At 40.1% G+C, this 15,360-nt stretch overlaps 1 protein-coding gene across 6 annotated transcripts in view; it reads right to left on the bottom strand.

The window, feature by feature from the left end:
* Positions 1–1,386: 1,386 nt before the first annotated feature.
* The window catches only part of kif13a (kinesin family member 13A), a 231,391-nt gene continuing 217,417 nt past the window's right edge, over positions 1,387–15,360 (bottom strand). For 2 of the 6 annotated variants that reach the window (XM_039737010.1, XM_039737011.1), the window contains 3 exons: positions 13,125–13,235; positions 6,538–7,633; positions 1,387–3,174 (listed from right to left, as the gene is read on the bottom strand). In XM_039737010.1, the coding sequence (XP_039592944.1) occupies positions 2,933–3,174; positions 6,538–7,633; positions 13,125–13,235 (1,449 nt within the window). In that variant the 3' untranslated portion in view covers positions 1,387–2,932. Of the gene's footprint in view, positions 3,175–6,537; positions 7,634–12,567; positions 12,601–13,124; positions 13,236–13,425; positions 13,509–15,360 lie in introns of those variants that run through there. The other 4 variants (XM_039737014.1, XM_039737012.1, XM_039737013.1 and 1 more) reach the window with 3 other exon arrangements.

The raw sequence follows: 15,360 nt of genomic DNA, 5'->3' as shown, positions 1-15,360 counted from the left end.
GGGATGTTACTAAGTACTGACTTAGAAGGGGGCCCAAACCATTACAAATTTCATATTTACCCTTTATTTCATCCCTGACAGTCTGGACCCCCTCCAGTTTGAATACCATTGCAACAGGTCCACTTGAGGATGCCATCTCCATAACACTTCACACCACCCTGTCTCATCTGGAGAACAAGAACTGTTATGCCAGGCTGCTGTTTGTGGACTACAGCTCTGCATTTAACACTGTCATTCCATCCCAGCTCATCGCTAAACTCCTGGATCTAGGGCTTAGCTCTTCACTGTGCAACTGACTACTGGACTTCCTCACCAGCGGACCTCAGCAAGTGCGTATTGGTGGAAAATCCTCCTCCATCATCACCATCAACACTGGTAGCCAGCAGGGCAGTGTGCAGAGCCCTCTGCTTTACTCTCTCTACACCCATGACTGCGTAGCTAAGTACAGCTCTAACACCATCCTCAAGTTTGCTGACAATACCACAGTAATAGGTCTGATCAGCGAGGACGATGAGCTGGCCTACAGGGAGGAGGTCAGACTCATGGCAGAAAGGTGTCATTAGAACAACCTCACCCTCAACGTTAGCAAAACTAAGGAGATGATTGTGGATTTCCGCAAACAGGCAACAGAGAACAGCCCCATCTACATTGGAGGTGAGACTGTGGAGCAGGTCAGCAGCTTTAGGTTCCTCTGAGTCACCCTCACTGATGACCTTAAAGGGCAAGTCACACTGCAGCAGTAGTCAAGAAAGCCCAACAATGCCTCTACTTCCTCAGGAGACTAAGTAAGGCCTGAATGTCCCCAACAAACCTGTGCAGATTCTACAGGTGTACTATGGAGTCCATCCTGACAGGATGCCTCACATCCTGGTGCAGCAACTGCTCAGTTCAGGACTGCAGAGCTCTGCAGCGTGTGGTGAATACAGCACAGCAGATCACGGGCACACAGCATCCACACTACATGCTGTCTCAGGAAAGTGAACTGTATTAGGTGGGACCCCAGCCACCCTGCACTGCCACTTTTCACACTCCTCTCATCTGGGAAGCAACTAAAGTCCATTCGGACGCACACCTCCAGGTTCAGGAACAGTTTCTACCCAACTGCAGTCAGACTCATGAACAGTCAGTAACCTTGAGTCACCTACACTGCTACCCGCACATATACCTCTGCCACTGTCTCTATTTATTCCTAGGATTCTGCTTTTATTTATTTACTTATTTATATTAATTTATTTATTGTGTGTTTTTTGTCTATGTTCACTGTCTGTAGGGTCACATGCAAGCAAGCATTTCACTGTACACGATACTTGTACACATGACAATAAAGAATTGAATGAATTGAATTTTCTTTTAACAGTTTTTAATCATTGAATAACTCGTAACTGTTCATTGATCATTTTTGTTTTAGTGTGTTTGTTTGAAATCAGTGAACTCCTGGGCACCATTTTTACCTTAGATGTCCGCCATTTAATTGTGAAATGTGTTGTCATGACAAATCACTGCCACTGTACTGAGTTGTATTTACTATTTGTCAACCAAATAGGTAAATTGGCCCAGGCTGTCCAAACCTTTGCATGCAATTGTACATTTATATTTCAACCACCACTCAAAAGTGTTTTTGCTTTTGCATGCAGCTCACCACAAAGTAAGGAAAACACCGACAACTGGCGCTCCGATGCCTGCGTGATTCTAAAATGGACTAAGCAGGTTTGTGAGTGCTTGGTGAAAGAGTGAATTAAGGCTGTCATTTGAAAAGAATGAAAAAAACACAACATCACAATGCACTTCTTTTTTCTTTTTTTTCTTTTCTTACATAGCCAACCTTCCAACTCCTAACACAGTTTTGTACCAACCAATTACAGTATGCTGTAATACAATATAAATTACAATTCTGTACATAATAAACACTATGACTGAATAGAGAACTATATATATATATATATATATATATATATATATATATATATATATATATATATATATATATATATATATATAGCACTAACCCAAGAGGAGCAGCAGCTTTGAACAGTAAGGTCCTGGGTTTACTTTATGATATTATAATATCAGGCCATCTTTTAGCTAAAACATTCTGTTGTAAACATATTGAAAATAAACCCTTTTCTGTTGCGTTCAAGCCAGGTGCAACAGGACCACTGTCATTCCATTTACACAGCCTAGAAAAAGAAATCAACATTAGTACCGTTATTTTGTTTGCTATACTGTTGCTCAATTGCACGTGCAGACACACACACACAAAACACACTCTTACTCCATTTACCAAAAACAGTAACACAAAACAATAGGAAAAAAAAAATAAAATAAAATCTAGCCTTGCTTTCTTACAGCAATACTGTCTCAGATGTTAGTGTTGGCAGCCTCATGGCATCGATTCTAGTAACATGCGAGAGAAGTCAGCAAAGTAGCAGGGCTCCAGGAAGACGGATTCTGAGTAACAGTCGGACACAACCGTGTGCTTTTCCTTTTGAAAACCAAGCAGGAGGACAGAGATAAGGCAACAAACAGAGTACATGGTAACCAGAGTGGCACTAAAGGTTTCCATTAATAATACATACGTAAGAAATCAAAAACAGACATTCTTTGGTAATGTGAAGCATAAAAATGTACGGATTTTTCGTCATAAAATATTAGTTCTTTAAAATATGTCATCCATGTTAAAAGGCTAGTAAAAGGAGCTGGCACCTTTACACTATCTACACTTGTCATGAAGGGAGGTTTAACTTCCTTTTCTGTGCAGCAATCTGCTATGAGCAGATATGTTATTAAATACATTTCTAGATTACAAGTTTAAAACAGAATACAGTATTTTTAAAAACTCATTTACAGCTGTACAAATAAAAAAAAAAAAAATAAAAAAAAATCACTGGTCCTCTACACAAGAAACTGTGTAGTAAGTGCAAAAATCCACTGCTCAGCTGACCCAAGAGCGCCGGCTGTCCTGTTTCTTGAAGGAGGGCACCCCTGCTGGTGACTCCTGACGTAGAATGCTTTTTTTATTTTTTTCATGGTTGCTAGCCACCTGTGACCTCGAGGTGCTGCTCCGTCGCTTGCCCTTGTTAGCAGCCCTAGACAGACGGCGTGGCCTCACAAATACACCGTGCCCAGCTTTGCAGTTAAAGTATTTTTTTCCCTGAACAGTGCCATTGTGCTTTCCTGCAAGCCAAACACAGACAGTTAATTTTATCGTGAAATAAGATAAAAATGACCTTTAAACAGCTAGACATGCAGATGATATGATAGACAGAGAGACAGACTGACATACAGGAAATGCACTATAAGATAGATAGATAGATAGATAGATAGATAGATAGATAGATAGATAGAAATGTGACAATTATAAATAAAAGTACTTTCTTTCTTTCTTTCTTTCTTTCTTAACATGATATGAAAACTATCATTTTTGCCGATCAGAATTGAGAGGGTGGGCACCAGTAAGTACTGTGTTCTGACTGGTGAATCGTCAGAATGCTTAAAGGCGCTAGCAGGAACAAAAGAAACAACTCAGTGCAGATCATCACATGAGGCAAGTAAGTACTCTTAGATACATATATTAGTAAATTATGCACAGTATTAACTTGTAAGATATGGATCCAAATATGTATTTTATTTTGGGCAAAATGACAATTTTTGGAGTCAGAGAAGTACTGCTTCCACATGACACTGCTAAAGAAAATAAGAATTATTCCAGCCTTCATCAGGCTCTTCTGAGTGAAATTATGAAAAATGTAAGCCAGCGTTTCTCAACCTAAAAGTATTTGCGACCTGAGTTTTCATAACAGTTTTAATTGCGCCCCCCCCAACATTTTTTTGAAATGTAGATGCATATTTTATTATACCTACTTAACTTTTATCGACATTTATCTAACTCTATATTTATTGTTCTAGTATCAGAAAGTAGTTTAAGTTAATTTGTTTTGGTTTCAACAGTAAGTGAGGGTCATATTTTATTTTTTATTTTTTGAGCATATAGAAAATCTGATGAGATTCTGCAGGCCTTTGGCACTACGGTTATGAAAGCCTGTCAGACATTATGTGGTTGACAGTAAATGCTTTAATGATTCAAATTCTTACTTTTTCCAGGGCAATTCTTTTTGTTGTGGCTTTAAAATGTGAAAATCTGTCATTAATTAATCATTCTGAATAAATTCAATTACTTTTCCAAGTAGGCTGCCTTGAGAGAGTTCATAATGATAATGATACTTTTAATCACCAATGAGGTGAAAACTATAGCCTCGACTGTGGCTCTGTAGTTTAAAAGTCAAGTCAATCAGTCATGAAGTTTAAACTGCTGACCAATAAGCAAGGTACTAAAAATAAGAGCAGAGTTCTAAAGTTCAGAAGTTTGATTATCACCAAAAGAATCGCACACTAACAAAGGGATTATCCACAAACTCCGATGAGAACATGGCCACCCGTTCTGACCTTTAAACATGTTGCATTAATGATGATGCAATCCTGTCGACTACGGCACTGACAACTAGGAGCCACACCTTGGCAACAATACTCACAAAATAGCAGCATTTTTTTTTCTTTCTCAGAATGTCTTGTAGGAAGAAACACATATTATTTTTACAATCCTTGGGTTCCAGCACAACTAAAAGGACATTCAGGTCAGGTTGGGGAGCATGCACTTGTACAGGGCATTGCCGCATCCCAACACATGATGAAACACCTCGGGATCCTGGTTGACAACCCCTTTTACCCCCAGGTAGACACGCGGTCCAGTCAGCGTAGGATTTACGCATAAGCTACACAAGCTATAGCTTAGGGCCCCCCAAACAAATCATATTTGGCACTTACATAGAATATCTGGACTTATAAAGGGCCCCATGTCTCAAATAGCTTAGGGCCTTATCAAGTCTAAATCCGGCCCTGGGTCCAGTCCCAAAAGAAATGACCACCTATCTGCTGTTGTAGCCACGTGTTACATGGGTGTCCCCTTGGCCTGGTCCAGCTGCTCTGATCCTCAACAATGAGGATCCTGTGAGCCACATAACCCTCAGAGAATCGCACCATATGGCTGTAGTGCCTTAACTGCTGCTCCCTCATAATGCACGAGATGTGCCTCATTTGCGACTTCATGAATAATCATTTTCGTCATAAGGTCAAACCAGCAGTACCCAAGGATTCTCCAAAGAGACACAGTACTGAAGAAGTCCAGTCGTCGTCTCAGGTCACTGGATAGCGTCCATGTTTCACAACCATATAGTAAAACACAAAGCACTAGGACTCTAAAGACTTGGACCTTCGTCCTTCTGCAGAAATATCAGGAGTGCCTAACCCCCCCTTTCCAGCGACCTCATGACCCTCCATGTTCTAACAATCCATCTACTGACTTCATAGGAAGAGTGACCAGGGACATGAATGTCACTGCCAAGGTAAGTAAACCACCCGACAAGGTCGACACTCTCTCCGCAGACAGACACAGTGCTGATGGCTGTGCCCAATAGGTCATTAAAGGCCTGGAGCTTGTTTTTTTTTATCCAGGACACATTATACTTTACTTAAAACAATTCAGGGGAACACACCAAAAATAATAAAAACTGGATCACAACTACTCGCGTTTAGATTCTCCTGAGGATAAGTCGGGGCTTGATTTTACCGTATAATTTTTGGTATTTTATAATGTCGGTTATATAAGTTGAATGCGGAAAACTCACACTATTGGTCAAAGAGATTACGATATGCTAACGCCCACCTGAGAGAGTAACCACGGGGCACTCTGCCTTTTTTTGTATTGTGCCTATGGGACCACACGGTAATACCTGAACTATTCTGAAGCGACATTTGCACTGTTTTGTGTTTTTGGTATCTCACACCGTCATACACCTTTATTGTAAGAGCCTCCCTTATCTCCGATGGAGTGTTCAATCAAAAGAAAATATTAAGCTGGTTTTAAAGTAAAAGTCATTGAAGTGGCGAAACAAATTGGTAACTGCACTGCTGCAACAAAATTTGATGTGTCTGAGAAACTGGTGCGAGATTGGAGGAAGCATTTGTGAACGGGCATACAAGTCGGGGTCTGATTTTATGATCGATTTGTTGGGTTTCAAGACCCGACTTATATGCGAGTATATACGGTATATATTCTAGGGAACGGAATAAATACTGTACCAAACTGGACCAAAAAACAACAGGCCTGGGGGCCTGTAGTAAGACAAATATGATGGAGCTGATTTAAATAAGATAGGTCAATGTTTTTTTTGAGGTTACCAATGTCTTGCCGATTAAGCAGAGATCACAGAAACCACTTGTTCTAAATCCTACCTTTTCTGGGATGTAGTCATCCAGGAGATATACAAAATGCACCATGCTAAAATCACCTTTTCCCGAATCTGAATGAATTTTTGACCCCATCACCAAATTTCCATTTGAATGGAAGTAAAATTCCTTCTGGTCACTTTCCACAATAAGGTGTATTTTTTTTTTGTAAACACTGGGTAAGTAGAAAATGATGACGTGTGTTAGGCTGAATAACCTGTTAACATCAAAGGCATTACCTGTGTATTTACTTACCTGCTGGAAGGTCAAGTTCAACCCCAATCCATGTTCCACTAGAAAAGTCCACTGTGCCAACATAACTAACAGTCCCAGTTTTATTTCCTATGCATACACGTTCACCCATCACCATCCAGCTTGGCACAATTTCAGTCTGGTCTACCTTTGTGCATTCATCACTGCTTGAGGAATCAAAATCGTTCTTGTCCGTATCCGGAGAGGTAGAGTTAACGTCTGTACAAGAGGCCATCAAAGTGGCAGGGATTTCTCCTTCTAGGGCATCTGATAAGTCATCAAATTCACCCGAAGACCGGTAATCCATCATTACTTCCGTTAGTCTGTCTTGTGCAGTGGCACAAATAAACTGTGTGCCATTTTGTACATGGCAAGACACTGTGCCATCTGTGCCACTACATTTGTCAATATCCACACTGGGCTCATTGAAACCCAACAAAAGTCCATCAGTGTGTGTTTTCCTAGCTTGAAACTGAAGGTCGTCAAAATGTCCTGAATCCCTATCATCATCAGCACCTTTGAAATCAGTGAACTCCTGGGCACCATTATTACCATAGCTGTCCACCATTTCAAGATGAGATGTGTTGTCGTGACAAGTCACTGCCACTGTACTAAGTGTCGAGTCTACCGGAGTTCTGGGGACATTTTGAAACTTGCATGCCATAGTCTCTTCGTCGAAGGCACTTCTGGTTTCTGATAAGTTTTTACCCACACAAGGAGCTGCATCCTGAACATCCGGTTGTAAGCACATAGGCTGTGAGTGGTCCTGAAACTCTGCCTCTCGAAGATGACAAGCCAGCGGGTCGATATTGTCACTGCCAGTTAATGCTACATCCGAGAGTGTCACATTTGAGGCACTGTGTGAGAAGTAGCCACTGGTCATGCTGCTGGCTGTGGGACTCCGGGAAACCTCCTTTTCCAAGAAACGAGAGCTCATAAAGTCAGGCTTAGAGGACAGGGAGTCCCTGTTCTCCAGGCTTGCATTGTAAACATCAAAGTCAGCAAAGTCCTCTGGGATATAAGGCTGAAAACTGTGCAAATCTTGGGAGGCCATGCTTTGTTTTCTGATTTCCGTGTCATTGTCTTCATCTTCAGAATCCTAACCCCCCCCCCAAAAAAAAGGTTTTATTATTACTTTTTATCATTCTATATTAAGATAATGTATAACTAAAGCAAGTATATTCATCTTATGCCCCATGCCAGAAATGCAAGCAATTCAATTGTGTGAGGAGAAAGACAGTATTCTAGTTCCAACACCCAAGCGTGAAAAAAAATTTAAAGGCTTTTGTCATTCTTGGCAACATCTGTGCCTGGAAGGCATGCAGTTTTCATTTGGTAAAATTTTAAAAAATTGTGGAATGATGACTGCCACTCCCCCTGCCATAGAGCATAAGCAAGTTAATAAATAAAAGGAAACCATCCAGATCACCTGGCTAATTTGCTTAAATGATCCCAGGGTGCATTGCAAAGCTCTTCAGAGGCATGCTTTGTTGTAATGAGACAGGACATGGGTATTTACTCCGAGGGTGTGAAAGTGACAAAATGCAAAAAGATATGATTGATACAGATGTGGAATTATTGGCGTAACTGAATCACCACAATGATAAAATTTAACTTTACAGTGGCAAGAAAAAGTATGTGAACTCTCTGGAAATAACTATTTGTGTTAACATGTGGGTTGATATCCATCTAAGCTACGATACCAAATGAACACTGTTCCATTGAACTAATAATGCACAAATTATTGTACAGGTATAGTTTCAATACATACTGAATATATAATGTAAACATGCACAAGGGGTAGGCTGGAAAAAGCATGTAAACCCCTAGGCTAGTGGCTGCAGCAGATGCTAAATGGAGTCAGGAGTTGGCAAGCCTGAAGTCTATTCAATAAAACGAGACCTGAGGTCTGGAGTGTATCCCAGGACTTAAGAACGTATCCTACTCTGACAGACTCAGAGAATTAAACCTCTTTAGTCTCGAGCAGAGGAGACTGTGTGGGAATCCTAATCCAGGTATTAAAAATCCTACTTTGAAGCTAGAGACTTTGCTGCCCAAATTTCCTCTCCTTCCACCTATTTCTATTCCAGAAGAAATACCGATCAGTCTTGAAGACTCATATAGCATCTCCACAATTTATAAAAATGTTTTAAAGTTCCTTCCTTTCAAAGATCCCATGGCACAATGGGGAAAGGATATTACACTTAACATTTCAGAAAAGGAGTGGAAGGCAGCTATGCACACAATACACTCCAGCTCCATTTGCACAAAGCATTCAATTATTCAACTTAAAAAATTCTATTGAACGAATTTAGCTTGATTAAAACTATCCAAAATGATTCCAGGGTGAGATCCAACCTAGAAACATTGCAATCGAGCTCCAGCCTCACTAGGCCACACGTTTTGGGAGTGTACCAAACTAACATCGTTTTGGACAAAAAAATCTTTGAATTCCTATCAGTCTGCCTTGGTATCACAAGCACTTGTAACCCATTAACATCTGCGTTTGGTGGGCTCACAGATGGGCTTAGAGTGGAGAAGGACAAATAAACTGTAATTGCCTATACTTCATTATTAGCACATAGACTTATCTTGAATCCCAACTCACCACTTTTAAGTCAGTGGGTATCTGATGTCCTATACTATCTGATATTGGGGGAAAAATGAAATTCTCACTCAGAGGATCTGTTCAAAACATTTTAAAAATAAGGCAGGATCTAGTCCAGGGGTGGGCAAAGTCATTCCTGGAGGGCCGCAGTAGCTGCAGGTTTTTTGTTCCAACCCAGTTACTTAATCAGAAGCACTTATTGCTCAAGTAACACTTCTCCATTTTAGTTGTCTCTCTCATTAAGATTTTGAACCCTTATTGCCTATTTTAGTCTTAAACAGCTGTATTCTTGGTTTTTAATTGCTCCTTATTAGCAATAAGATGCAAATAACAAAAGAAACGAGCATTTCTCCATTTAACTTGTTTCCATTTACACCTGTGTGTATTTAATGTGCACTATTTGGTTTAATTAAATACTTAGAAGGAAAGTGAAGAGAAAAAAAAGTAAAGGGCTGAGAATTAATCCTCAATTTTAGACTACAAATAATTTGGACAATATCCTTAGAAAGGAAAAAAAATCTAGGGTATGAGAATGACCTGACGTGGCAGGTTTAAAGCACTAACAAGTCATGAAGTTAAATTATTGGCAAGGATTATTTTCTAATTAGGCAACTGGGTTGGAACAAAAACCTGCAGCCACTGCGCCCCTCCAAGACTGACTTTGCCCACCCCTGATCTAGTCAATAACATTTTAGAATAATGTTCTATATCAGGGAAAAGGATACTCTTCCTTCCTTGCTGCTTGAGAAGTCAAGCAAAATGACACCTTTCATAGCCTAACTAAAAAGATTACAATATGTAAGTTTTACAGGCAGCTCAGGCCCCTTCTTCAGGCAAGATGTAATTTATTACATAATCACTTCTGAAGACTATCTGGATATATAAAATAATGACTCCACTACAACTCCTAATACCTTGCATTTACTTGCATTAAATTACATCTGCCACAAATCTGCCCAAGCCTTGTCCAGGCCCCTCTATAGCTATTCATATGATATTACATTATCTACCCTTCTATCTAGTATGGGATCATCTGCGAACTTGATGAAAGAGTAATACAAAGAGCAGTCAAAAAGTTTCCAGAACTGTGATATAGCGGGAGAGTGAGGGATCAGATTACGCACACATTGTTGTGGAGGGGAGCGCAACACATCTGTATACCAGTTATAACAGATCTGGATTGGTTTCGGCAAGCAGCATTGTTTTAATTACTGTTTGAGTTAGATGTGTGTATAGTCATTTGGCGCAATATCGCAGTTCAAACAACGTGCTAACATCAAGTTCATGTGCAAATTTGGGAAATAAGCTTCAGACACACCAGCGGCACTGCAGTACCGCAGGTGATTTCCTCTATTTGTACATGAACTTGATGTTAGCACGTTGTTCGAACTGTGATATTGCACCAAATGACCATGCACACATCTAACTCAAACAGTAATTAAAACAATGCTACACACTGAAACCAATCCACACCTGCTGTAACTGGTCTACAGATGTGCTGCGCTTCCCTCTACAACAACGTTTGCGTAATCTGATCTCTCACTTTCCTGCTGTATCATAATTCCAGGAACTTTTTGACTGTCCCTTGTACACTCTGATACTGGTTGGAATAAAAGCCTAAAGTCACGGCAAAGACTAAACTTGAGAACCACTGGTCTATTTGACGTTGTCACATGTGTGCGCTTGGGGAACAGCTTATTGGCTTAAGTGACTGCAATACTCCACCGAGACATGAGGTGGCACTGTCTAATTATGATCTCTCTTCCCTTTACAGAAAGGAAGACTGACACCTCTCCACTCATGATGTCACTTCCAGGATCTGACTACCTGGACCCACGTCTTCCTCCCAGAATCCATCATAATCAGGATAACCACCATCTTCGGCCATCTATCTGATTGAATAAGTCGGAACGACTCAAATTAAATTGTTAATGCATGTTTCATTTTCTTTTTGTGAAATTATAATAGACATGGTTAGCCATCAAAGTTCCCCAAAACACTTTAACCCCTTTTGTCTCTTATTACACTGTCTCTCCCTTTATTGTACCATGACAAAGCGGAGAAAGAAATAAAGATGCTCCACCGTTAAAACCTATCAAAATGTGCTGTCCTCAAAACATTTCAAGGCACAATAAGAAATCTGAAACTCTGTTGAGAAGTTACGAGGGATTTGTATAATCCACCAACTCCTGTGATTCCTAGTCATATAATCGGACATCCTCAATGCAATAAGATCGGTTGTTAAGTGAGACATGCTCTCCGAATCAAAGTTGTATAGTGGGACACTGGCCCATAAAATCATACGGGCTACATTCTGAACTTTTACTTACTTGGCCAACATGATTACTTTAGGTACAGTATAGTTATTCGAAGTGTTGTTTTCATCTTTTATCATGGTTGCCAGGAAATCTCTCAATTGCAGAAGAGAATAGAAAGGTGTTTTATAACATTGGGATTTGTGCAATGTGAAGGATGGTGTTTTGTGTGAAACCACAGACAATTAGCATAAATGTTTTAGACCCAGATTGCCTAAAAAGGATGGTCCCTTCTGCATAACACCACACTGCTTCAAGAGCAAAATGCTGAAAATGGAACTGGCATTACCTTTTCACCACTGAGGAAGAAAGCATCAAAAACTATAGGTTGTAAGCCCTCCTCATGAGAGTTTGAACTGCGACATTGCTGGTGTTTAAACAGATAAGCGCCCGAATCCCAGTCAGGAAGTTCAGGCTATCTTCTACTCATGTTTCTTCCAGCCTCTTTAGGATTATCTATAAACTATTTTACTAAGATCAAATCTCATTCAGAGCGAGAATCGGCAATATTACAATCACTGGAGACCCCTAAGAGAGAACTCCGTCACATCATAGCATTTATTTGTAGATGTCTTAGATTTACTTTTACAAATAAAGTAATTACCAGTGTAAGAGTTACATTTCTATATTGCAGAGTTTTATAAAAAGAGTTTAAGAATTGCTGCAGGAACTCTGGCCGTATGCCATTTGTCCATCCAGCCACCTGCAGCTTAAGTCCTCATCCGCTAAAATAGTGAGATAACTTCCATAGCTTCTCAATTTTATAATACAATTCAAGTAGAATATTTTTGTTAGGCAGACAAATAAATGCTTGAGTGTGAAAAAAAAACAGTGGTAATCCATTGCCATGGACAAACGTGCCAACAATGGCGTAAACTCTGTTTCACAGATGAATTACAGATTTATAAATCAACGTAATTTCAAAAGCATATTTTGATTTATTCAGTCAACTGGCAGGACATGCTGCTGATTTTAAATTGATTATTTTTAATTAAACTGAATCATCCCTGCCCAGCTTTTCTTACTCAATGATTATTTTATCATATTAATGGGCATCTTTTTATTGTTGTAGGCACAGCAGAAGACATCAGACAGACTGTAAATGTATACCTCTGGTGTATGGCCTCATACTTTCAGTGCATCCTATGAAAATAAATTAAAAACAAATAGCTGTGTCTTAACATCCAAATATCATCTGTTTTTAGGAAAGTTAAAAGAAAAGCACAGTCTTAAGCAAGGAGAAACATTTATCTAATACACTCCAGGAGAAATTTTTGCCCTTTGCCTTTTTCACTGTTGGGATCTAAATTGCCTATACATTTAAAATAAAAAGGGCTATTGATTTCAATAAATAATACACAACATGACAAAAAAAAAAAAATCATTTTACTGTAAGATTCAAAAATCACCAGCTTTGCACTCTTCTATTGTAATTCATGAGATTTCAGAGACTGACTGAATGTACAGTGCAGCCACCATTACAACACACCCTTGATTCTTTCTTCTACTTCCTTATGATTGTCTTTGCATATAACAGCCCAGTTTCACTACAGATCCCTTCCAACACACAGTAGTTCTGAAGAGGCGCTCCTGCGTAATCCCTTGTGAAAGGGCGGCCCTCGACACCCACCACCAGGTATTATGTCACAAAAGGTTAAGGCACTTACAAGCTTCTCTTCACATGCGTTACAGTTTTCTAGTGACACACTGCTGCCTGATGGCACAACACAGTCACTGTTGTGTACCAGCTTAGAACTATCCTGAGATGGAGGCATGCTCTGTAATGGTTAAGACACACAAAAGCAAAAAAACAAAAAAAAAAACAAAAAAGACATGACACAAATGAAGTAGTGGCAGAATCAAATAAAGGAAAGCAAACAGTCAAATGAGGAGGCTCAACAAAGCATTCGTGGAGGTGCAATTCCGAGGCACTACATGCATCACACACAAAGTGCCTCTTGCGCCAACCTGTTACCATACTGTCATCTTCAGTTTGATTAGAGGGAAAACAGGGACATGTTGCTTTGTCACAATTAATTAAATGAAGTAAACTGAAAAAAATAAAACACATGAATAATGCTGTCACTAAATGTTGGCTTACAGGAGAAAGATTAGTTACTCAGATCTCAGCTGTTTCTCACCAGTTATGAGGCAGACCCCTAGAGGAGGAGGAGGAGGAAGGCTCTTGAATTAGTTAACATTAATTCTTTTTTCTTGAGTTATAGTTTTTTCTGCAGTGATACAAATCTGTGAAACATAGTGAGGAATATGGAAAAAAAATAATTGCTGACATAAAATACTATCAGATGTAACTTTGTAGTGGTGAATGCTTATTAATTAGATAATACTCTTTTGAGGCGGGTATCAACTTATAATGACATATCGTAGTGTCTTCACGCAGCTGCCAGTCGATAAATGAACGCATTCAGCACTACAATCAGCTGGGGACTGATCAGCTGATGCTGGTATATCACTTTAATTTTCAATCTCCAGATCACTTGCATCAAAATCGCACTGCGATAAGTTAGGGTCCGATTCAGCAATAATAATAATAATATTTAGCCTTGCGCATTCGCTTTGCTCTCTCGCCAGATCTGCCTTAAGCTCTGGTGGGCAGTAGCTGCTCAGCTGCACATTCTTGCCGGCCACCAACAAATTATTCAGCCCTCAAAGAGTTAATAATATGGGCGGTACAGTGGCGCAGTGATGATGCTGCTGCCTCGCAGTAAGGAGACTGGGGTTCGTGTCGCTGTTCCTCCCTGCGTGGAGTTTGCATGTTCTCCCCGTGTCCGCATGAGTTTCCCCCAGGTGGTTCAGTTTCTTTCCACTATCCAAAGACGGGCACGTTAGGTGAAATGGCGACACTAAATTGTCTGTAGTGTGCGTGTATTTGTGCGTATTTGCCTTGTGATGGTCTGGCACTCTAGGGTTTGTTCCAGCCTTGTACCCAATGCTAGCTGGGATAGACTCCAGCAGCCCCCTGCAACCTTCGTCTGGATTAAGTGGGTTAGAAAATAACATCATAACCTGTATGATATGCACATAAAAATGAGTGCTTTACAGGATTCTTTATATTCTTCTAGTGTTAACCCTTCCTGTTCCTTACTTTAGAATTATTTTGTTATTCTTATACAGTAATATCAAGTTTTGTAATTCCTGTAAACACTTATCTAATTACTACTCCCAAGTGTCCTTGCTCAGATTTTTCCAAACTCACAGGAGTTTGCCAACCTTGTATGCATGTGGTATGTTGACTTATGAAAAGCCCTCGACCCTGTGGTATCTTGTTGAAGACTCTGATGTTCTAAGGCTGCTCGGGGGGACCTTTTGGTCCATACATTTGCAGAATGAGAGCTACATCTACACACTTGGTGTTAAGTCAAGAGTGTTGGACCCTCAAGGTGTATCTTTTCTCCTCTGATGTTGATGATTTTCTTGGACAAGGCATATAGTTAGGAATATAAGGCTTGCACCTCTGCTGTTCGCAAATGATGCTATTCTTTGGGCGTCATCAGGCTATGATCTTGAGTGTGAACTGAAACAGTTCTCAGCTGAGTGTGAGGTGGACAGGATAAGAATCAGGACCTCCTGGTCCTCTACCAAAACAGAGTAGCCTGTTCTCTTCACAGGCTTGGGGTTCTGTGTATGACAGTAGAGATGATTGTATGGTGCCTATGAAAAGTATTTACCCTTTTGGAAGTTTTCATGTTTTATTATTATACAACAATAGCTGCATGTGGTCATCAGGACAAAAACAACCTAAAGACTCCATAGCAGTTTTACTATATTGTTGAACTTGCAGAGGTGTCAGCTATGTGGGCTGGGACAGGTTGTCTCTTTTCCGAGACGGACATGTAGTCGAGTGCAGCTGTGGCACAAATTGAGTGGGACAGCCTAGAAGTG

This window comes from Polypterus senegalus, chromosome 15 (genome assembly GCF_016835505.1).
Source record: "Polypterus senegalus isolate Bchr_013 chromosome 15, ASM1683550v1, whole genome shotgun sequence".
NCBI lineage: Eukaryota > Metazoa > Chordata > Cladistia > Polypteriformes > Polypteridae > Polypterus > Polypterus senegalus.
This window is presented reverse-complemented; position numbering and strand designations above follow the sequence as displayed.